Source organism: Amia ocellicauda, chromosome 8 (genome assembly GCF_036373705.1).
Source record: "Amia ocellicauda isolate fAmiCal2 chromosome 8, fAmiCal2.hap1, whole genome shotgun sequence".
NCBI classification, from domain to species: domain Eukaryota; kingdom Metazoa; phylum Chordata; class Actinopteri; order Amiiformes; family Amiidae; genus Amia; species Amia ocellicauda.
The window spans coordinates 30,478,880-30,504,169 of NC_089857.1; the positions used below are offsets into that span (position 1 = coordinate 30,478,880).

General features: G+C 36.4%; 1 protein-coding gene across 5 annotated transcripts; it reads right to left on the reverse strand.

Annotated features, from left to right (window-relative positions):
• Window positions 1-1,291: 1,291 nt before the first annotated feature.
• susd1 (sushi domain containing 1) lies at window positions 1,292-25,259 on the reverse strand. 5 transcript variants are annotated; one of them, XM_066711020.1, is made up of 22 exons: window positions 24,883-25,259; window positions 23,132-23,266; window positions 22,299-22,454; window positions 21,395-21,547; window positions 20,556-20,735; window positions 18,760-18,939; window positions 18,187-18,366; window positions 17,605-17,784; window positions 16,901-17,080; window positions 16,207-16,386; window positions 15,784-15,963; window positions 14,978-15,154; window positions 13,250-13,429; window positions 11,201-11,380; window positions 9,625-9,804; window positions 8,805-8,899; window positions 8,419-8,605; window positions 6,499-6,592; window positions 5,579-5,834; window positions 4,652-4,691; window positions 3,070-3,160; window positions 1,293-2,609 (listed from the first exon to the last, which is right to left on the reverse strand). In XM_066711020.1, exons 1-22 carry the CDS (start codon window positions 24,962-24,964, stop codon window positions 2,591-2,593), a joined length of 3,285 nt encoding a protein of 1,094 aa, XP_066567117.1. In that variant the 5' UTR covers window positions 24,965-25,259; the 3' UTR covers window positions 1,293-2,590. The 5 variants fall into 5 exon arrangements, with proteins under 5 accessions (XP_066567119.1, XP_066567117.1, XP_066567118.1 ...); XM_066711019.1 differs by having other exon boundaries at window positions 1,294-2,609; window positions 3,070-3,163; XM_066711021.1 differs by lacking the exon at window positions 11,201-11,380 and having other exon boundaries at window positions 3,070-3,163.
• Between the last annotated feature and the right edge of the window lie 31 nt (window positions 25,260-25,290).

The window sequence follows — 25,290 nt, forward strand, 5'->3', positions numbered from 1 at the left end:
ATTATTTATAGGCAGCTAACTAAAATATTCCAAATGACACTTAGAACAGGGGATGTGCCAACTGACTAGAAGATGGCAAATGTCACCAATCCACAAGAAAGAGGACAAAACTGAGCCAGGAAATTACAGACCAATCAGTCTCACCTGCATCACCTGTAAAATGTTGGAAAAAATGATTAGACAGAAAATAGAGGAGCATCTTAATGAAAAACATATTCTTGGAGATAGTCAACATGGGTTTAGACGAGGCAGATCATGGGCCGGATTAAATCAAAACATTGACCCACCTGCTAATAGAAAAATAACAGAACTGTACTCAGTTGTGTTTTCATTTTCAGTAAGATGACACTTTCGTTTAATCATAAATGTAACCGCTATGATGAACAGGTTTGTAGTTTGCTATTTGCGGGTGGGTCAAAGTTTTGATTTAATCCGGCCCCATGTTTTACAAATTTATTAGAATTTTTCGAACATGCAACTGCATCTGTAGATCACATGAAAACATATGATATGATATACTTAGATTTTCAGAAAGCTATTGATAAGGTCCCACACCAAAGACTGATCTTCAAATTGGAGGCTGTAGGCATTCAGGGTAATGTAAATCAATGGATTATGAACTGGTTGATGTATAAGAAACGGAGGGTGTCGATTAGAGGAGTTGCTTCTAACTGGAGTGAGGTTGTTAGTGGAGTTCCACAGGGATCAGTACTAGGGCCTTTGCTTTTTCGTATCTATATTAATAATCTGGATACTGGGATAGTTAGCAAACTTGTCTAATTTGCAGATGATACTAAAATAGGTGGCTGAGCAGATACAATCTCAGCAGAATAGGCTATTCAAAGGGACTTAGATAATATTCAGTTGTGGGCCGACACCTGGCAGATGAAATTCAATGTGGACAAGTGCAAGGTATTACATGCAGGTAACAGAAATGTCCACTATAATTACACTATGGGAGGAATAGGACTAGATGAAGTAACGCATGAGAAAGACCCAGGAGTCTATGTGGACTCCTCTCTTTCTCCATCCAAACAATGTGGGGAAGCAATAAAAAAGGCAAACCGAATGCTAGGGTATAATGTCAAAAGTGTAGAATTTAAAACAAGGGCAGTGATGTTCAGACTGTACAATGCACTAGTTAGACCTCATCTGGATACTGTGTACAGTTCTGGGCTCCACACTTCAAGAAAGATATCGCTGCTCTAGAGGCAGTTCAGAGGAGAGCAACCAGACTTATTCCAGGTCTGAAGGGAATGTCCTACTGAGAGACTGAGGGAACTGAACCTTTTCACCCTGGAACAGAAGCGACTACGTGGGGACTTGATTTAAGTCTTCAAAATCATGAAAGGCATCGACTACATCAAACCAGAGGAGCTTTTCCAGATCAGCAGGGACACACGGACCCAGGGACACAAATGGAAATTAGGCTTCAAGGAATTCAAGATGGAAAACAGGAGACACACAGAGAGTCGTCACAATCTGGAACAAACTCCCCAGCGATGTGAAGCTGAAAATCTGGAAACATTTAAAAATAGGCTGGATAAGAACCTTGGATTACTTAGTTATTAATGGACACCAAACGAGCACAATGGGTCGAATGGCCTCCTCTCATTTGTAAACTTTCTTATGTTCTATAATCCTGCTTTAAATAGGAAGCAACAAAACCAGCCTTTTTCAAACCCAACAATGACTTTCTGTATCACTGTTGGCTTTGTTTAATGCTACCAAGAATGTTCCTCTCTCAATGGTACCACTTCCCCAAGTCTTAGATTGTGAAATACATTTTCAACACTATACTTCACTCTTTATATTTTCAGTAAGTGATTGCTGCCATGATTTAAAAAAAAAAAATAACAATAAGAAAAGTTTCTTTCACAGACTGAAATGTATAGCTGTATCTGAAAAATGTCCTTATCCACATTTTATCTTTTAGAAAACAATGAATGTCTACTTTTAGACTGTTTCTAGTTTATGCAGAGCTCTGGAATTTAAAATGTAATTGAAGACATTGCATCATAAAGATGGTAATGGCAAGTTAAAAAAATATTCTCTAAACTGAACCATCTAAACACCTTTTACAAGTCTAAAGCAGGTGATGATTTAACAGTCCGGCAAAACCTGCTGGATTGTTGTAGCCCTTTTCCCCTGGAATCTTGTCCTACACCTTGTTTGAATTTCTGGATAATACAATGATTGGTAATCTAACAACAGGTGCCCATTCAGCCATTAGGAATCAACAATTACAGTTGCATCTACACTACTCTAAATGTGGGTTTCCTCTGTGCTAGCCTGAATAGAAGATCAGGAGTTGGTCTGTGCACAGTCCAACAATACGGCCATGGCTCTTCTCAGTGTCAGAATTTCAAAACAGTTGGATTAAATCAAAGCACTCTAGAGCAGTCTTTCCAAGCTGCAAAATTTCAAACCACGAAGTATGTTTCCAACTTAAAGCAAACAGAAATCGTTCCTTTCTATAGCTATGCATTACTAGACAAGATTTTATACAATTTCAAAGAGCAGGGAGTCGTGATTTATCTCAGGGTTTTTAATAAAATAAACTGTACAGTCAGGCATTAGAATGTCTGTTTCATTTCTTCTTACAGTACCTGGGTGGAAGAAAAAGAAGATTCCAGTTATTAAATGTTATAATGTTATCCAGCAGAGCAAAATTAAATAAATAAATAAATAAATAAATAAATTGTGTGTGTGTGTATATATATATATATATATATGGTTTTATTACCACAGAAGCCACTTAATAATAATAATAATAATAATAATAATAATACATTGATCAGTTACTCCCGTGTAAGTAAACAAGTACAGTATAATTAAAATCTAGGTTATATATTACACCATTACACCACTTTAATGATCAGATATGAATTGATTAAGGATCCAGGAAACAAGCCTCCTGTGCTTTCAGTCCCAAACGTGGAATTGACTTTGAATAATGAAAGTAAGTTTTACGTTAGGAATGTAAAATGAATGGATCTGATTTCATTATTTTTTTCATTTCTAAATTGAGGAGCATCCTCCATAGAAACTGCAGAAATAAAGTCTTACCATGCGATAGAGAAGCCCAAGAATACAATAAATAAAACCAATCCCACCGATCCTCCAGCCGCTATGGTTACATGCTGTATAGTATAAGATGCTTCTGAAAGGGAAAATGAATGGAAATATACAATATTTGTCTTTTTAAGGGAAAACAAAACAATTATCAGTACCATTCAAAGTTTTCAGTTACTTGGCATTGTGTCACATAAAAAGGAGGATCTGATTTTCTTTTCTTGCATTTGTTTTTTGAACAAGTATATTAATGTTACTTACTATCAGATCAGGTTTGAATTATTACATTTCCACCTCATTTACTTTCAAATGAATTTCCTGATAATCTTGTTGCCAGGGTTGCAGGCAGCATACACATGAACACATGGAATATTTAGACTGCTGATGTAACTGATACGCTTATGATTATCTCATATTTCAATCACAAGTGAATAACACTGATAATCTCGTTATCATGGCACCTGTCAGTGGGTGGGATATATTAGGCAGCAAGTGAACAGTTTGTCCTCATGGTTGATGTGTTAGAATCAGGAAAAATGGGCAAGCGTAAGGATCTGAGTGACTTTGACAAGGACCAAACTGTGATGGCTAGACGACTGGGTCAGAGCATCTCCAAAACTGCAGCTCTTGTGGGGTGTTCCCGGTCTGCAGTGGTCAGTACCTATCAAAAGTGGTCCAAGGAAGGAAAAGCGGTGAACCGGCGACAGGGTCATGGGCGGCCAAGGCTCATTGATGCACATGGGGAGCGAAGGCTGGACTGTGTGGTCCGATCCAACAGACGAGCTACTGTAGCTCAAATTGCTGAAAAAGTAAATGCTGGTTCTGATAGAAAGGTGTCAGAACAAACAGTGCATCGCAGTTTGTTGCATATGGGGCTGTGTAGCCGCAGACCAGTCAGGGTGCCAATGCTGACGCCTGTCCACTGCCGAAAGTGCCTACAATGGGCATGTGAGCATCAGAACTGGACCACGGAGCAATGGAAGAAGGTGGCCTGGTCTGATGAATCACGAGTTCAAGGTGTTGACTTGGCCTCCAAATTCCCCAGATCTCAATCCAGTTGACCATCTGTGGGATGTGCTGGACAAACAAGTCCGATCCATGGAGGCCCCACCTCGCAACTTACAGGACTGAAAGGATCTGCTGCTAATGTCTTGGTGCCAGATACCACAACACACCTTCAGAGATCTAGTGGAGTCCATGCCTCGACGGGTCAGGGCTGTTTTGACGGCAAAAGGGGGACCTACACAATATTAGGCGGGTGGTCATAATGTTATGGCTGATTGGTGTGTATGTATATATATATATGAATGTCCAGAATGCATGTGCAATTCGCCCGATACAAGATTTGTAATTGCACAAAGCACATTCAATTTAGTAGTCAGAGAAATTAAAATTGAGAAATGGCTTTACGAAATAGCCTCTCTACAGTACAGCACCAATACAGAGCAAAATGAATACTCATGGAGAACACACAGTGTTAAGACAAAAAAATAAAAAACTATCTAAAATAAAGCAAATGTATCAATGTTGTTAGTACCTTTTTCTTGCTAGCAAAAGACGAGAACACACAGCTTACCTCTCGTCTTTGCCCAAATGACGCAAGATTGTTTCCTAACCTGGAAACAAAAACAAAGGCTCAACAAATTTAGCTGAATGGCGTAGTTATATGTAGTAACACCCTGTAGAAGAAGGTTAAATTCAATAAGGTTAACAAAAGATCTTGATTTCATCAACTTTCTTACATCTGACAAACATAGGTATACAAATTTGGTCTCATTATATGTGCACATATATTATATGTATATAATATATAATTTAGAAATATGCTTATATTTGATGCCACATACAGAAGCTGTAAGTTCAGAAACAATTTTCAGGACAACACACTTTCTCTCTCGTCTTCTCTCTCTCTTCTTTCTCTACACACACACAGACACACACACACACACACATTTTAACATGTAAATGTATGCTGCCCTTGAAGATTTTAAGAAAAAACAATACAAAATTGGTTACTAAGCAATTATCCCAGATGTATGTGACTCTCCAGTGGTTGCTTCTTCACATTGTCACTGATTAGAGATACATCTGCATATTGGAGACCACATTTTGGAAGCTAGTTGGTAAATAAGTAACATTACATTGAGCTGCCCCATTTTCCAGCTTCCTGATGCCCCAGTTCATGTCCTCATTACTAAAGGCATGTTTACTTTGTTTCCAAGCCATTACACTTCAAGCTAAGAAAGTTCTTCACCAAATGCTCTCACATAGTAATATGTTCGTACTGATTTTAATTTCAACTACAAAATGTGCTCCTTGTGGTTAAGCATTGGGAGTGTTGAGCAGCATCCCTGTGTTTGCTCTCCATTCATTACACGGAAAATGTCCTGCAATGATGATTGTTGATGCTCAGTAATTGCACACATCTCATCAAGTAAATCAGATCTTGGTTAATGCTATTCTGGGGGCTTTTTAGAAAAACACAAACAGTACTACTACTTACCCTCCCCCACCGACTGACAGTGCGGAGTACTATGTTGTATGCCTCGCCTTCTTTTAAAGGAGCATTATAGTACTCCCCATAGTAGCGCCTGTCTCCCACGGTGAAGACCAGCTCACTCCTAATCTCCCCAGTTTGGATCTCTGCCGCCACGTATGCTCCCCTTGGCTTCTGTCGGCTATAGAAGTGTGGTGAGCTGGGAGAGCTGCAGTTAAAACTCAGGGGTCCACTCAGCGGCATCACAAATACCTGATACACACTGGAAGCACAGGAAACAAACTGTGAGGTTTCAAAATCCCAGAGCTAATTATCACAGGATTATTTGTTTCAGGTTGTTAAAGGGGCAGGGGCTGGTTATCAGTGCACAAGGTTGAGCAATTAGGATGTGTTGCTGGCAGATTATTGACATATTAAGATTTTTTGTTCTATACTGTGCCAGCTCTTAACAATGAGGATGTGGATGTATACATGTAGGTCTTGTGATTGTTTGGTATTGAAACTAGCAATGGAATTATATATCTGGAGTAAAGTCTTCATATTCTCCATGGAAAGAGTGGCACTGCTACCAAACTGGATCAATTTCTCAACTATAGACCACAGCATTTATTTTGATTTCATACCCAAAAGCCACTCACGTTTTCAAATCACACACAATTACAAGCATTTTCTACCCAATTCCTGAGTGCAGTCCGAACCCTAAGTAACACCAAGAAGAGGATCAGACAGGAAAAGCACAAAATCATTTTTCCTTTCAAACACCTGAGCAGGAATTTGCCAAGAAGCTAATGAGAGCATGAATGAAAGCACTATGTAATAGCATTCATTAGTGCATGGCAGTCTTGTGGAGATTAATCTTGGACTCCTGGAGACTGCAGGAAAATCCTGGCAGCCAAGAAACAAACAAGAATGAGAAGTATGAATACCTTATAGGATCAATGGTGTCAGCTGCTCTTCGTAGTCGAAGCGAAGGCAAGGGGCCTTCTACAACTTTGTAAGTAAATTCAGGTATTGGTGGATCTGAACGACAAAAAGGGAAATGATTTTGGTTAACATTGGGTGAGACAGCCTGTGGGTTTGTGTTTAAAATAATCTGCATTGAAAGATTTACTCAACCAGATGAATGGTACCACAGAAGAAAACAGCTGAAAGGCTTGTGGCCTATTAACTTGTTTCACTTCCCATTCCGTATCCTGTTCATTAAAAAATACAGTTTAAAATATGTTTTTATATGACGAGGGAAACATGAAGAGCAGTAATGTTTCCAGATAATTACATTAAATAAATATTTCCAAATATGGTTGACTGCTTTGAACATGTATTATTTTCAAACTTTTAAGTATTCGAGGAAAATATGCACACAATAAGTGCTTCTGGCAAAAAGCCTACAAATAGTTCTGCCAATCCATATTTTCTGGAATTGGAATGAATTTCCAATACATGTATTTTTTCAGAGTAGGTACAAGTACATGATTAACTATTATGAGTTTCTTCTTTTGTGAAGATAAGAGAGCTTTTACATAAACACTTTGAAACACATTTGACAACTGTAAAAAGTCACAATGGAGAAATCATTTTTGTAATTCTCCAGAGATTTGTAGGAACAAATGCTGTGCCCATAGTCAGCTGATATAAGCTTAGAATAAATCTGATTACTTCTAATATTTGCATTGCAATGTGACCTTTTTAACTCACTTACTACTATGTCCCTGGGATTTCCCTATGTATAGAATGTATTGTTCATTAAAATGGTAAATGAATGGAATGCATGCTCTCCCTATGACTCCGCTCTTCTACAGGAAAATATCCTCTTGGGCAAAAGCTGCACTGTTCTGAAAAAGTCATGCAAGTTCACTAAAATTACTCAAGCCAGAAGAGTGAAACAGTCTGTGCTTGTTGTATGTCTCAGGAATCGTTCTGAAAGCCAGTAAAGTCTTCATTTCATTGTGCAGTAGTGAGTAATCTCATTTTAGGAAAAGTCTAGAAAAAAAGTTTTAAAATACAATCTTGTGTGCACCCCTGTGATTATCCTAGTCTTTGTCTACTTGTTTTCACAAGCTTCTTTATATTTTAATTACTTAAATACATACAGTTTCAGACCAGTCTACCCACTGCATTGTAACCTACATTTTAAATCTACAGTACAACTTGCAGGACGTTGCACAGACTTCTGTTTACTCTACATTTTTTGAGGTTTGTCTGTAGTGACAAGTGCTATGAAGAAGTAAGCAAACAGAGACAAAGGGGTCACCCTGAATTACTTAACAAAATACACCACTAAATAAGAAAATAAAAATGCTAGGGAATAATAGGTTTTAAATTAACTCAGGTGGGCTTATTTTTACATTTCAATTCCATTTTATTGTTCTTTGTTCTGTTTGTTTCAATCCCATCCACATTTACACAAAGGACCATTTGTTTGAGACACTCCTGAATAGACATAAAACACTAGCCTCACCTGAAACTCCCCTTGGTTATACAATGAGGCAGATTGTTGTCTTTTTTAGGCCTCCTCCCAGTATTTATGTACCATAATTGAATGTAATGCAAGGTATTCAGGTATCTGTTTGACCAGTAATTTGAAACTAAAGATAAATAATTTACCTCTGCCTCCTGTGTATTACATGCCATTTATAATTTACTATGAAACTAGTGCTAATATGATAAAATGTGTGATATTCTAAAGTGAGTAGTGCATACATACATTTTTACAAGTGAAAATAACAGGAATGATACGTCTCATAATACTGATCACTTATGAGAAACGTCTTTCCCACAATGCCTCTTTAATGCTCTAATCTGATAGCCCTAAACTGAGGCCTAGTAGACTCAGATATTAACTGTACCTCTTAAACTGGTAGTGAGATTGATTGTGGAGGAAAATCCTGCCGACACTGCAGTGACGTTAATGGTGTAGTTGGCTCCGGGCAGCAGGTTCAGGCAGAGTTTAGGTTTATCTTCTGCTGAAGTGAATGGAATCATCTTCTTATGCTGGAATTTCTTCTGATAGGCTCTGAGGCCTACAAATTGAACCTGCATTGCACACAACCATCATCACCTTGTTAGCAAAAAGATACAAAACAATAAATAAGCCCCTGTGGCTATAATATATATATATATATATATATATATATATATATATATAAGAGAGAGCAACAGAGAGAAGGGTATGATCAGTTGAATATACCCTTAATTATAATTATAAACATTAAGACGAGAAAAGATTACGTACATTGTAGGTTTCACTGGCTCTGCCATCCCTTTCAGCTTTCCAGCACAGACATGTTTCATTACAAATCACAAGGGCATTGATTGCAGGTTTTCTTTCTGTTATTTGCGGGAATTTAAAAAAGGAAAAATCAATCAAAGTGTTAAAATTTGACTTACACTAACTTAAATGTGTCATCTCACAAAAAATAATCATTTCTAAAATCATTTATCTATGTACACATCATGCTACATCATATACAGAGCTGCCTTATTTTGCATGTTTATTCCTTCTGTACCCAACTGCCTTGAAAGCAGTCATTAGTGCTGTTAATCCATGGGAGTTTTTTCACTAATATTATGGAGTTCTGATGATGAATCACACATATATTAAAGGCTTTCCATGAACACGATGCTTCTTAAACTGTAATCAGGTGATGCAAAGTAGCCTATGCAACTAGCCAGCACAATGTCAAGTGATATAATAATAATAATAATAATAATAATAATAATAATAATAATAATAATAATAATACATTTGCTGTGAATATAGCATACAGAGTTTTAAAAAAATGTCTGGAAACAAATAATAAAGGAAAAGACAAGAGTTTGTGCTCACAATTGCATAAAGGATTTCCAGTCAGACCTGGCAGATTGTTTTACCACTGTTGAAAACCTTCAGTGGGTCAGTGACTCTGACATATTCTGCGATCTTTAGACAACCTGATTTGCGTTTCACTGCAGTGCAGTTTTTTGTTTTTTTTTACATGATGTACCACTCACAAGCTGCTGCTGTAGAGAATGGAATTGCTCTGTAATGTTAGGGGTGGGGAACTGCACTGTACCTTTGCACAATAAAGTAGCTGGCTCCCATTGTCCACTGTTGGTGCAGACAGAGGTCCCAGTTCCCCCTTTGCTGCTGAAGCCTTCCTGACAGCGATACTGCACCAGGCTCCCAGCTGCTGTGCCATTGTGCCACGCCACCTCTGTGTGGGCCAACACTGGGGGAGAACCACAGTCCACTGCTACAGAAACAAAGCGCAGACATATACACACATGGGTGTCAAACCATCTCCCACAAATTAAATATATCATGGTACTGTATTGATTCAAACATGGTTCCCTTAGATTGTTCTGGAATGTGTATCAGTTTAATATTGATATTTCATATATGATGTTACTCCCCCTCCCCCTTATTAAAGAAAATCACAATCAGCCAATGTTTATGCTATCCATTAAGAAACAACAGAAGAAGAGAAAAAAAGAGAAAAATCTTTGGTCAGTTTGACACCAAGAGAGTTTTCGTGGCGTCTAACCCCATTCTTTCTGACCATATTATTGACCTCATAAAGTATGTTCCCTGGCTTATTGTCCCGTTTTAATCACTCTTTCTTATCGAGAGGTACTGTTGCAAAACACAGCACGCACTAAATCCAGTGTTGTTTTTTTCTTCTTCTTCTGTAACTCTAAGCCTTAATACATTTACTGCAAATGCCTAAATGCACAATTCGTTTTCAAAAAGGATACATGATTGTCTGAGAGTGAATAAAACAGGCTAAGGTGAAGTCTGTATCTGATTTGGATGCATTAAGTAGCAGCAGATGTTCTTTGGCTTTCCTTAGGGCATTATACACAGACAGGGCTACATAAGGCCTTACAGTTACCTGTGGTAATGTTATTCATAATTCAGTAACTCTGAACTGCATAATAATCACTTTATTTTACTGCAGACTGATCAAACCATTGTACAATCACGAATGACAGAGTTGCTTTACTTTCTATATTCCATATAGTCAATACAACAAAACATATATATATATTGCAGGCTATATTATGAACAGGATTGTGTCATTCCACACGTTTATGTTCTATAGCCCAGTGTATGTATTTCTTTTAACTTTTGCGTCACACAAAGGACTTTTTTTTTTTTTGTCATTGATGTTGTTTTACAGCAAAGGCAACAGCGCCACCTCCTGTTAGCCCCTCTGAACAACCTCTGGAAAAAATAAATGTCACATCAGCTACTCTCAGAAACATTGTACTTTGTTACATCATGTAGTAAGTATATCAACTCTCATGCCACAGTTAAATAAGACGATTATTAATAAAATTGTGACAGAAATCAAAGGGGATATTTCAAAAGCATATACATTGGAAAGATAACAATTTGACACCTTGTTAGACACTAAACCATTTTTACTAAACTATATACATGTTTTAAATCATATAATTCCGACTATCAGAAATCATTTTAAGATATACTCTTAATATCACACAACATTACATGCAAAGTAATCAAATACATAAAATATATTTTACAGAAAATACTGAAGAATACCAGAATAGACTTATTTTAAATATAATTCAATATATCTGTCATACTTTTATTTGCTCTTTTTGCCATATGAAGAAAGTGGTTACCTTCACATATTACAGTAATATTTTCCCATTGTCTGTCTGATGTACATGTGGAATGATTTTGTCCTCCCTGGTGGTAAAATCCTTCATTGCATTTATAGTATACCACACTACCCAGACCCGTTCTGTTGTCCCATAGCACGTAAGTGTTGGGTAGGGGTGCTGGCATTCCACAGTTGATTTCTGTTTGATGTAATCAACCGTGTATTAGTTGGACAAACATTTTCTCAGTTACTCAAAACAAGATCAATTCTAAGCTTTTCAAGATATTGCAGAATGCATTTGTGAATCCACAAACAAAACACATCCATTATATGTTTTTATGTTTCCACCAGAATATCACAAACCAATATAGGTGGCGGGAGTAATTTTGATTATTCTATTTTTTAAGGCAAGGTACTCTATAACTGTAGTAATATATAATATACTGTAGATGCTGTTTAATATACAATATCTCTACTAGTCCTTAAAGAGGCCATAGATCACTATTAAGGCAAAGTTGCATTCTAGAATATGGCATAATGTGTCACAGTGAGAAATTATTATTTAAGCAATGGTCTGCTGAGCTGACTTAACCCTGTTTTGACACACTTAAGTGTTCATTAAAAATTTATTGATATGCAGATGTTAGGTTAATTACATTTAGAGCATAAGGGTATCTGACATTGGTTTTGACGTAAATCATACAAAGCTTTATCTATCCTAGGCCTTGGAAGCATGAACCCCATTTCAGCAGTAACTACTAGTAACTTGGCAGAACTAATGAGCTTAAAACACTTTATACAGGATTCTCCATAAACTCTGTGTGTTCTTCTAAAGGTCTTTTTTAATATTACATTATTTTGTTAATTCTTATAATGCACGGGGTGAAATGGATGGCTATTAAAATAGATGTGTCTATGAATGCCATGAAAGGGTACATTAATTTTTCAGATCATTGAGCAAGCAGGAACAAACAGCCAGAATCTTGTTTCGGAGCTGAAACTTGGCTCATTAGGCCTACAGAGGAGGCTACATTACAAAACTCTAGTTAATTGCCAGGGTTTGTAGCATATTAACACATGGAGGTGTTATTTGTAATCTGACTCCACTGACCCCTATCAAGATCAATAGCACATCCTGGATATTTCTGTCCACCTCTCTCAGGCTGTATTTTCATTTACTTTAATTTCCTTATTCTTCAGCAACTGACTGCTCTCTGACTAATTCCCTGTTGATTTTTAAAGGCTTGAATAACCCCTGTTTTTCCCTTGAGGTAACAACAGCTATCTCCAAATAGCAGGATTGTTATCACCTTTCACCAGCTCTCAGCACCTCTCAGTATTTCCTAGAAGGTTTTACAACATCAAAACTGTTATGAGCAGCACTGCAATGCTTGCAATCCTACACACTCATTGGTCAAGTGTATTTCTGCTCCTAATTCACTGAATTTATCTATACTTATCACTGTGTAGCTTATGCTACAGGTTTATGCAAAAAGTAATTGTTAAACTGCTGTGTAAAGTACTATAATTACATAACTCTTAATATTCCATTATACCTAAAGAAAATATATTATTTAACATACGTCACCTTAAATAAAGACTTCAAACCAACCGAGGAAAATAACAAATGAATAAATAAGTACATACTCTGTGCACATAAACTGCATTCAGAAGCACTGCTGTGCTGAACTATGACATTTCATTTAAAGTTAACCATTTTAGGTGTCTCTGACTTATTACTCCTTCCTTATTTAGTCTGGAAAAAATGTATTTGTTTCTGAATGTCAGACTTAAGAAACTTTATCTTTAACTTTTAATTTTCACTTGTAGTCTCTTTCTACTTCAGAAGCCAGTCTTTTTAGTTTTTGTATCCAATTAAGAATGAGAATTATTATTATTATTATTATTATTATTATTATTATCCTTTCTTACATGCTATTCAAATCCACAGAGGCTTATTATAAAAATCCAAAAGCATATATATACTGGAAGCAATGAGATTTACCCTTTTTTCAATGAGCAATCCAGTAGAATTCAATTTGTGTTGAATAAACAGAGGTTTAAATACCTGCACAATGTAGTGTAGCAATCTCCCACTGTCCATTTTCTCCACAAATTGAGTAATTCTTTCCACTTTCTACATAAAATTCTTCTTTACACTGATAATACACCATACTCCCAGGGTTGGCTGTTAGGTCCCACTGAATTTCAGTATGAGGTAGATGGGCCGGTTCTCCACAATTCATTTCTACAAATTGAAAGGAAGGACATTTGACAATGACCATTTAAAGAATATGCACATAGTGAAGTTCAATTAGCTTGCAAAGGTAGCACACAGTATCTTTAGTGTTTTGTGTGTTATTTCCATGTTTTTTCAGTGACTTTAGAGTCTATTGAAATAAGAACAATAATTGCAGCCATTTGCAATTGGAAATATTTATTTTAAATAACTGCAGCTGAAGTTTGAGTATAAGGTCATCCATGTACTAATTTCACATGCGATAGATACAGTTCTAAATTATCGATAAGTTGTAACAGACTGATTGTATCATTAAAGGCCAAGCACAAATAAATAATTTGTATTACTACAAGAATTTCAACAATTGTTATTACTACCACTACTATTACTAACAAGAACAACCATAATGATAATAATAATAAACCATGGTATCATGTTTCTTCACATATTCTAGATTTTAAATATATGTTTAAAAAATTAACCAACAATGACATTGTATCCTAAAGGGTTCTTGCCTTGAGATATGATGCACATTTTATGTTGTCAGTCTATTAACAATTCATTAGAGAGAAGAAAAAAACCCGTTAAGACATCATTCATTTACGAAACATATTTAAAGTCTTATGGGATTGAGATATCAAATTGAGGATGATTTTCCCATCTTAAATGAGAACGCACACATATCAAAGATGACACAAAAGGGACCATGGGAACCTGTGAAGCTGAAAGCAGTGGGCTTAATAACAGACTCAAAGAATACACAACTATTAACTGCTCCTAAAGGTACAACACAGAACAAATCAACAGAAACTACCCACGCAAAATCCACTACTGCATACAGCTGGTGTCCTATTTAATAAGCTCAACAGTGAATTAAAGCAATCACTTATATTGTTTATTTTAATCAATTGTCAAGATAAATTATCTTGTAATCACAGAACAAGACAGTTTTTGGGCTCTGTCATGGGAAACTGTTCTGTGCCAATAGTTAAATCTAAATAGTTGATGACTTTAGGAAACTACTGTACAACTATTCCAAAAGAGAGAACCAGCGAGAGAAAAACAAAACAAAACAAAACAAACAAAACCAAACGACATTTCGTTCGTAAGGTCAGAGGTCAACTATACTTGACCAAAACTGAGTTTCTGCTTTTTGTATGTATCAATTCTCTGGCCATTCTGCCATGAGGTGATATTGTTATTACACAAGAGAATATCACTGTATAGAATCCATTGTGTTGTTATTTAAAATGCAGTTGTAATTGTTAGTTATGTAAAGAGTTAATGAACAGTTAATTTGAATAATAATAATAATATTTGAATAAAAATGATTGTACTTCAGATTGCTATTCTGAAAAATGGCTTAGATGTCTTCCTTTTTAAACTTTGATAATATAACAGGAAGTGTGTCTAAAACTACCAAGAGGTTTTCTTAGCTTGACCAGGAAAAACCTGAAATAAAACAGACAGGGTAATAGATTTATTTGATTGAGAAATCAGGAAATAACAGGAAACCTCAGGAAAAACAGGAAAAAGCAAAGCAGACATTATAAATACCTTTACATACTATGGAAGCGTCCTCCCAATAACCGTTTGTAGTGCAAATGGAGGTATTCCTTCCTCCCACACTGTAAAATCCTTCATCACATTCATAATACACCACACTGCCCATTACTGTACTATTCCAATGCATAGAGGTGTGAGGCAGACCCAAGGGCTCACCACAGTCAATCTCTAGGGGGGAAAAAAGCAGTACAGAATTGTCATTCTTCCCAAAACATCCCACTGGAATCTGATAAAACAAAAGGCCGTTTTTGCAGAGAAAATCACATATTTCTACAGTAACATCCAGCTCTGACTGCACAATCTACAGGGAATTCATGATGTCATCCAGACCCATCCTAGCCATTGAATCCTTCAATTTGACATGCAAGTTATAGTATTTCTGTAGCAAAAGTTCATAAGCATGGAGTTCTTATTTATTTAAATTTGAACTTTTGAACAGAATTGATACACATTATGTTCATGAAACAAATGTGTTTAACAAGTACAATGCTGTAGGTTTGCCACATACTGTTCCAACTTTTTATCACAGGGTAACTCAATATAACTTGAAATTATTGTTGTATTATCATGATCATTTTCTCCTTTTAATGAATTGTAATGCCCTGCCACTTTTTGCCATAGCTAAATTATGTCTATGAGGAATGTTACCATAGCTGATAAATGTAGCATTACCATTGTTAAAAAGCTGTGCCTTTAAAATCCTGCTGACCTTAAATACAGAGTGTTCTGATACTGGAGAGGATAGGGTTCATGACTGAATCATATTTAAAAAACAAAAAAACAAAAAACATCAGTACCTTTGCATTCTAAAGAGGCCTTCTCCCAATGACCTGTAAATGTGCAAACTGAGATATTTCTTCCCCCTGTGTCATAAAACCCCTCTTTGCAGATATAATATACAGCACTGCCCGGTCCAGAGCTGATGTCCCCCTGTCTAATAGTGTTGGGCAGAACTGGGGGCTCACCACAGTCAATCTCTAGGGGGGAAAAAAGCAGTACAGAATTGTCATTCTTCCCAACACATCCCACTGAAAACTCATAAAGCAAAAGGCCGTCGTTGCAGAGAAAATTACATATTCTCCAGTAACATCCAGCTCTGACTGCACAATCTACAGGGAATTCATGATGTCATCCAGACCCATCCTAGCCATTGAATCCTTCAATTTGACATGCAAGCTACAGTTCATGATTGAATCATATTTAAAAAAAAACATCAGTACCTTTGCATTCTAAAGAGGCCTTCTCCCAATGACCTGTAAATGTGCAAACTGAGATATTTCTTCCCCCTGCGTCATAAAACCCCTCTTTGCAGATATAATATACAGCACTGCCCGGTCCAGAGCTGATGTCCCCCTGCCTAATAGTGTTGGGCAGAATTGGGGGCTCACCACAGTCAATCTCTAGGAGGGAGAGTACTCTCAGGGCTTAGTGTAACAAATAAGATTAAAAAAAAAAAAAAAAAAAAAAACGCACACTGACATGTGTGGCTCATTGGTTCCAGTACACAGTTATTATATGCTTGTAAACATCATGCCCCTTCAAATTCCATGACACACAAGATGAACAAAACGTTCAACAACATTGCAAAGAGTGTGTTCATTAAATGCAGATATGAATCTGCAGTCATGGTAAATACAGGAGCTTTCTGATCTCTGGCTTCAAATACATTTACTGTTATTGTTATTGATGATAACATCATAACTTTGAATATCAAGTATACCAAAAAGGCAGTTTGTTGTCCTTCACCAACAAAATTAATATAAACTAAAACACAAGGCTGCTTGGGAGGATTATTATTCAAGGGAAAGATGGGCAACTGCAATTTTATGCATATTTCTTGCTTACAAGTTTTTTTCCAGGGAATGCAATGTGAGGTGATTGCCTAACATATAAAAACAGTGTTGAACGCTTTACCTTTGCATATTATGGTGGCATTCTTCCAATGACCATTCATGGTACAAACTGAAACATTTGTTCCACCCACATTGTGAAATCCCTTCTTACAGTAATAATGTACAGTAGCACCCACTGTGGTGTTGCCATTCCCTTGTGTCTCAGTGTGCGGCAACACTGGAGGCTGGCCGCAGTCAATCTCTACAAGCAAAATCAACATTCACAGCTTCATGCATCTCATCACTGAAATGAGCATTAATCAAAATACAAGAAGGACCGTCAAAGCCCCTCCCCTAACCACTGCTGCAAAATATTTTCCATATATATTACTTAATTTATAATTAACGTAATTGCCTCACTGGCATTTCATAATATTGTAATCTGGGCTGTAAGTCTCTCCAGCACTAAAATATGTGCTGTACTCAGATTTTGCTACAAGCTAAAAGGCTTCACTCTTCAAAAAATGTACTACTGTAAGCTGGTTAAATGGACATTCCCCTGATAAATACTGGATATATTATGTAATCATACAGTTGACAGTGGAGCTCATTGGCACCTCTATTGCATGTAGATTTTATGTAAAATTATTTAAAGGATTTATTTATTTATATTTAGTTTGCATTTTCTTTCAGCTGTGAAATCACATGAGATCAAAAAGCTAAATACATTTATTTCTCACATACATATTTCTCAGGATGCATGAAATTCCTGGTGCTATACGTTACCTCTGCATCGTAAAGAAGCATGTGTCCAGTAACCATTGATTGCACAGATGGAAGCATTGCTTCCTCCTGCATTGTAAAATCCTCTGTTACATTTATAATATGCCTTGCTGCCCACTGTTGTACCACTGCCCCTCAGTACAGTAGAGTTTGGCAGAAAAGGAGGCTCTCCACAATCAATCTCTAAAAGGGAAATTAATGCAGAATTACTCTGAGAATTTTATTTCCAGTTTGTTGTGGAATTTCAAGCCCTGACACATCAATAATAAAGATTAATGATTATTACAAAGTTTCTTCCCCATTTCATGTTTTCACAGAAAATTATTTTACTTTATATACTTTGTTTTTGTATATAAAGCTACTAACAACAACCTGCAGAATTTACTTGAAATGGCTTCATTTCCAATCAGCTGTTATTTTGCATTTTATCTTGCTGTTATGTTCTTCTGAACCATACTAATATTTTAATGTACAATGAAAAGTTATTCTCACTGTGAGAAATAGAGTAGAAAAAGCAGGAGGAAATCAGCTGAAAGGTAATGACCGAAAAAATCATGCAGTATTAAAGAAGAAAAAAGCCATTACCTTTACATAGCAAAGAAGCATTCGTCCAATAACCATTCAATGCACACACAGAGACATTACTGCCTCCCACACTGTAAAATCCTGGTTTACAGTTATAATAAGCCATGCTGCCTGGTCTTGTGCTGCCATTCCATACACTGCTAGTGTTTGGCAGCAGCGGGGGCAAACTGCAGTCAGTCTCTGGGCAGGAAATTAGCACTGTGTTACTATTCATTTGAGAACAGTCTTTTCACTATAGGTTTATTGTCATTTTTAGTAAACTTTGTCTCAAGAATCCCTATAGATGCATTGATAGCACTGTGAACCTAGAGGATTAATTCATGGATAATACCACTGATACTGGAGTACAAAAATAGTGATCAGATGTTACGATGATCTACTGCACTTCCTAAGTGGATGATTAATATTCTTTTAATATGAATAACTTTGTCTAGATCTACTGGAATTCCAGATTACAAGATAAATTATGCATACATTGTTTCAGTTTTTTTATGCAGTAAGTTGCAATCTGCACATTTACACATATTTAGCATTTCGATGATTTCATTACAAAAAAAAAAGACTATTCGTTACCTTTACATTCTATGGAAGAAGTGTCCCAAGAACTGTTTATAGTGCAAACTGAAACATTTCTTCCCTCGACATTGTAAAATCCTGTATCGCATTCATAAAACACCAAACTGCCCAGTTTTGTACTGTTCTTCCAATGCATAACAGAGTGTTGCAAAACAGGGGGCAGACCACAGTCAATCTCTAAGAAGAAAGGGATATGAAACTTGAAGATGAATTTCAGCACCTCGGAGTTGAGCAGTTCTCATTACTTAACCCAGATTAAAAGCTAGAGCTGTGCTGATGTTCAGTCAGCTTTGTTACACTTGCTCTACAATTCTGTCCAGATGGCACTCACAGTAAACAGCTTCTTGAAAATTTTACAAATACCTTACACATTGATAATCGCTCATTTATGGCAATGAATAGTTCATTGCTGCAGGCTTTACTGGCAAAGTTGAAGCATTCATTATGTACAAAAGTGACACAATATATAATGTTCTTGAGAGTAATTCATGGAAATCATGACATTTAATTCATGGTTGAAGGCAATACTGAGCTAAGACTAGTAACACTTGTTTTTATTATGTAGTGTAAAGCACAGTATCTGTCTAAGAACAGAAAGACAAATTCTGTTGGGATTTAAAACTAAGAACTAAAAACAAATATATCCAGATTGAGCTTAATGACATAAGCAAGATGATACATATTTTAAATTAAGCAAACCATTCAGTTAAATTAAGTAATGGCTCAAATGGAAAATAAACTAAAATGAAGATCCCCGTGACCTTCAGTTGCCAGATTTGGACAAACTAAAGGTTGATCTAACAAATTCGAAATCTCTGAGAATGAATCTGTGGAAAAGGCTAGATCTGCTTTAAAATACAGATAAAAAAACAATTACAATGAGTGAGATATGAACGTAGGACAAAATACTTAATGCAATTTGACAACAAAATTCTTCAGAGCAACTGTTTTCACACAAACTAATCTGCATCTCCTTAGACATTCTTTCTTTTTTCTTTTTCTAATTAGCTCAGCAGAACTCCTAGCAATATCCCAAAATATATTAAGGAGCCTTGTGTAATGTAGCACAATCACATTTCAAGTTAAATTGCAGTTTCAGTACATACAGTGTTAACTGTAACACAAGTGAAATAATGTATTAAAGAAAGAATGAATAATACATGTCAAGGTTATATTTATATTTAAAGGTTTTGTTTGTATGAAATATCAGTCATTGTTCCAGAGCATTCACTGTGTGAACTTAATTTGAACCCTTTTAAATGACTAAACAGGACATCAGACTGAAGGTATATCGAGAATACAGATACAGTCTTGTAATGAAAGAAGTGACCCTGCAGCAATAACAGAACAGGGGCAAGACCAAGACCTAGTGACATTTCACACTGGATGAAAATACAGTCGGCACTGCAGTCATGGCAAGAAACACCTGACATTTTGCCATTAACCTTTAAATGCCGTCAAAGCACATCCATTGGTAATCATCACAGTCATAGTAATAATATATATCTCAATAAGTGTAATTCATTAAAAGTATGGATAACCACAAAAAAGTAATGGGAAGAAAGAATGATTAATTAAAAATGATCAGATATAACATGATGGAACCTATAGTCTATCAGATATAACATGATGGAACCTATAGAACATATAGTCTATGAAGCATTATTTCTTAAAAACAAATATATGTATTAACTCAAGTAGTACATCACACACTTTGCACCTCAGTGTCAATAGGTTGTTTAAAAATGAAACCATTTTCCCTCTCAGAAAACCATAGGAAACAATATCTTTACCTTCACACACCAAACTGGGGCCTTGCCATAGGCCTCTGGCTCCACAGACAGCTGTGTTGTTTCCACCTTTCTGAACAAATCCATCCCTGCAACCAAAAACCACTACACTTCCATAGTCTGTGCCCGTCACGGAGAGCTGGGCAGCGTGGGCAATGACAGGAGGTTGCCCACAATTAATAACTAAAATAAAAGAAAATGATTAGGATTGTAGTAAACTCGCTTTTTTCCCCACTGTGCTTATCATTGTTTTAATGAAATATGCCAATCTATAGCTGTGGGGCAATACTTGCATTGATCTCAGTTTGACTACAAATATTTTGTATATAACAGTGTTTCATTACTGTGTCTGGAAGAAAGCAATTATGCATTTTATAGGGCTTGCATATTTACAGTTGTAACTGCAGATATTCACCCTTCATTTGTAACATGTCGGTTTGTTTTAGTCAAAATGGTTAGTTAAACAATACTTATTTAATTAATACTACTCTATCTTTCAGAGTGTGCCAAACACTGATACATCCTATGGAAAACCCAAGATTTCAGTTGACATTTCCGCTCCAAAGAAATAAATGGATTAAGGTTAAACTCAGCCAGTGTTTAACAGACACTGAGGAGATACCATTAATAGATAAGTAGTTTAAAGAACAATATTGTTTAAACTAAATCATTGAATAACATTGTTTCAAATGACTGTGACAGCAATATAAATAAGGAAGCACTTAGTATGTCAGACTGAAGAGTAATTTCTATTTGCAGCCAGAGAAGACACTTTTAAATCGTAATGCTAGACATAAAATATATATCTACAACTGCCATGTCTAATATCCAGCACTGGTTACCTGTGCAGGCGGCACCTTCCGTCCCTGGGGTGAACGGCTCTGTCCCGTTACGCACTGTGTACCCTTCAGAGCAGGTGCAATTAAAACTGCCCGGCACATTCCTGCATAGCCCTCCAGCTCCACATATACCTTGCACTTCACATTCGTCAATATCTTAAACACAGACAGGAATGTACAGTGAACACTATGGTACAAGAGAACCTAAACAGCATGGGTCCTCAAATGCATATACTCTTCTTTTATTATGAAATGCTTTTATTCCTTTCAAGTTGCTTACATTTGTTATCCCTGTACTACACAAAGCTTCAGATGTTTTGTTTGATTGCTTTTAAAACATTTTTTTACATCAAGTGGGAAATCAGAAATAGTTTTTATATACATTAATAAATGTAACACTTATTTCAGATTGTTAGTGGTTTTTGTTATTAACCACCGTATGGCCTTATTTCATTCCTACCTTAGACATCACTCTGCAGTAACCATCTGAGAACATACACCTCATTTCCGCATTACAATGAAAGAAAGACTGAGAAAACAGAAACACATGCGTGTGCTGTGGTGTACATTCCTTTTGAAAGAGTTTCTTTTTTTCAACGTGCATTTGCGAACATTACTCAAAAGCTTATATTGTAAATTGTACATGAGGTGTAGGCTAATAAAAATGCATGTGTGCAATTATTATAGTATATATAGACATCAGAGGTAAAACCTACATATTTTGTTGCATTTGCAGTGTGCAGTGCAGAAAAACAGCTGCAGCATACACGTCAATGGAATGATGTAAAAGGCAACTATAATGAGCATGTCTGATATTACACCCAAAGCAAGCATTTCCACTGAGAGCACCAGTGCTTAATGCAATACATGTTGGAGCCTGTGTAAGTGAATACAACAGTAGCCGTACCGTCACAGTAGGTTCCATCATTGGGAATGAACACAGCCATATGGTTTGAAGGGCTGTACCCAGTCAAACACGTACAGTAGAAGCTGCCGTGTGTGTTATGGCATACAGTGTGCTCTCCACAGATCTTGTGTGCTCCAATCTGACACTCATCTTTATCTGGGGAAACAAAAAGCAAGTACTTGAATTGAGAGCATACCTGAAATCCTATCATGAAAATCTTTCCCACATATATGTAGGATCAGAAACTTATTTTTTTAAAGTAATTTTGCAGATTAGCCTTTATCCAAGGTAACTTAAATAGTTTTACTAACACTAATATACAGTACTGTCTGCAGTAACAAACTTTTGTATGGAGATATCTCTAATAGGAGAGGAGGTAAATTTGAGATATCTTGAATTTGAGATATCTTGAAATGGGGTTAGTTTGAGATATCTGCAATTCAATGTAAGACATCTTAAACTGTATTTTGATATATCTCTTTTTTTGGCTTGCCAGTCTCCTACAAAGGGGACCCAGTGTCCATCAGCAAACCCATCACCAAGCATCAATATCAGTTATCATGAAGTGGGATTATTTAGACAACACTGCACTATATTTCAAATGACGTTTCAAAATACTAAACACAGCTTTACTTTAGGTGTTTAAAATTCGAAAAGGCATAACTTCTAACCTGTCTAAAAAGGGTGCTAAAAAGCATTTCATAAAACGTGCTGGTGTTTGAGTGTGAAAGGGGAAACAGATATATCAAGATACAATCCAGAAAAATGTGTTGGCCAGGAAACAGCTGCACCAGCTATAATCACCTTGATAGCCTAAAGAGAAACGCGCTCACCCTGACAGTGTGTCCTTCCATTTCCCACAAAGCCATACATACAGTTACAGACCATTTGCCCTGTCCCATCATGCTTTACGTCGCAGGTGGCGTTGACATGGCAAGTGCTGCACACATTCTGGGTGATAGGCACAGCTATGAACAAATGAGAAGTTGTTCTTGCTTGTTATTCCTCCTTACATTCTGTTACATAGACTTCAATAAATTAAGCACAATAATAACATACAACAGCAAAACACAGTCAGCATATTTAAAAGTCTTAGTTGTATTTTATAATACTGCTCTCTCACATTATTGAGCTCCCCCCACCCTGACTCCATAGTGTGTACAGTGAACAAGTGAGAGAGAGAGAGACAGAGAAAGAGAGAGAGAGAGAGAGAGAGATGGGGGTAGGGGGGGAGTGGCCCTAAGAGGGTGGGGTGTGTGAGTTGCCTCCTGGGAGTGATGTTACATGGATTCCCCACAAAGCTTTAAAAACACTGAACTGCAGTATTAGACATTTTTATATTTTTAATGATTAAACGCTGAGCTCCAGAACCCCACATAGCAATCAAACTGCATATTATATTAATACTAATAAGGATATACTCATTTATAAAAATATATATGTGAATTTTCCAAAATAACAATAACAAGAAGAGATATGAAAATAAATGAATGGATCAGAGAACAAATACGTGACATCACTGAAACAGTGAACATTTTAAAATGGCAATGGGCCGGACACATTGCAAGAAGAACAGATCAGTGATGGACAAAGGAAATGGATCCCAAGAGATGAAAAAATACCTAGAATACGATAGAAGATGGGAAGATGAAATAATAAACTCTGTACATGTGACATAGAAGCAAGTAGAAACATCTTGGGGAAGCCTTCAGTCAACAATTGATCAATATAGGCTGATGGTGATTATATATGTACACAGACACACACTATATATATATATATATATATATAGGTGTAAGTTTAAAAATGCTCTGAGGAAGATAAGTCCAAACGCGTAAGCATTATGATATTCACTTTTTCTGAAATAAATAATTTTTGAGACATCGGTTAATGTGGACTGTTTTTAGACGGGAGCTGCTGTCCATCCTTCCTTGACCGGATAATTATTCTATATATATATTCATATACATAGTTTCATTTTGAATGTAAAACTGACATGAACACATATTTAAAGCAGTATTAGATTCCTCTTGAAACTTATCTCATCCTGTTTTTTTTTTCTCTCTCCTCTGAACGGAAAATACATTTCTCTATTGATAACAATTCCATTCATAAAAAGCTTTGTGGATATCTGCTTGAATCAATTTACATTAAAAACTCCTTTTGAGGATTAAGTTGAACATAATTGTTTTTTTTATTTTATTTTAATAACTTGTGAGTTGGAGCTTTTTGTGAAGGATCAAATGTTGTTAATCTATGATAAAGTGATAAACATTTGTGTTTATGCTAAATAAATTATCTGTTGCCATATAGCATGTATTCAAGTGCATAATTTGCTTTGGTTGGCTGCTTCTCAGTCCTTGTTCCCTCACCAGAGACGTAAGACATTACCTTCAGGGTGTGAGATCAATTAAAATAATTTATAAAAAAGTTAAAAAAAAAAGTTTGATAATGAGGAATGAGGAAATGCACGTATAAAAACATTCAGCAAAGCCCTTTTGTCATCTGCACAATGACTTTGTCAAGAATTATCACATTTGGCTAGCATTAGTGGCATTTACAAATTACATATTAACAGACTCACCATTAACGACTTGCAGCTGAATAGAAGCAAGCAGCAGCCAGGCAGGGAAGCCATGTGCAATTCTCCAGAGCATCATGACCATACTGGACTCCTGCCTTCTCTCAGCTTCTCTGGAGAGGGTCTCTTCTTTTTATCCACATCTTACCCCCTTTCCTGTCTCCAGACTCTTTGTCCCCTGACTAGTTTTGATAACTGGAAAAGGGAATAGGCTGCCAAAGGTAGCTCTGGGAATCTGAGAGCCCACCAGTTCTCTGTTCTTCCTGAGGGATGTGTTAGTAGTGGTGGTTTAGGGGCTGTCTATTAATTGCAGCACAGTGGTGTATTCAGTTAAACATCAGTGTTTTGACTCGAGTGCTGGAAGTGCCCCCACTGACTTCTCAGAGGTCACAACCAAATGTGTAAACTGCA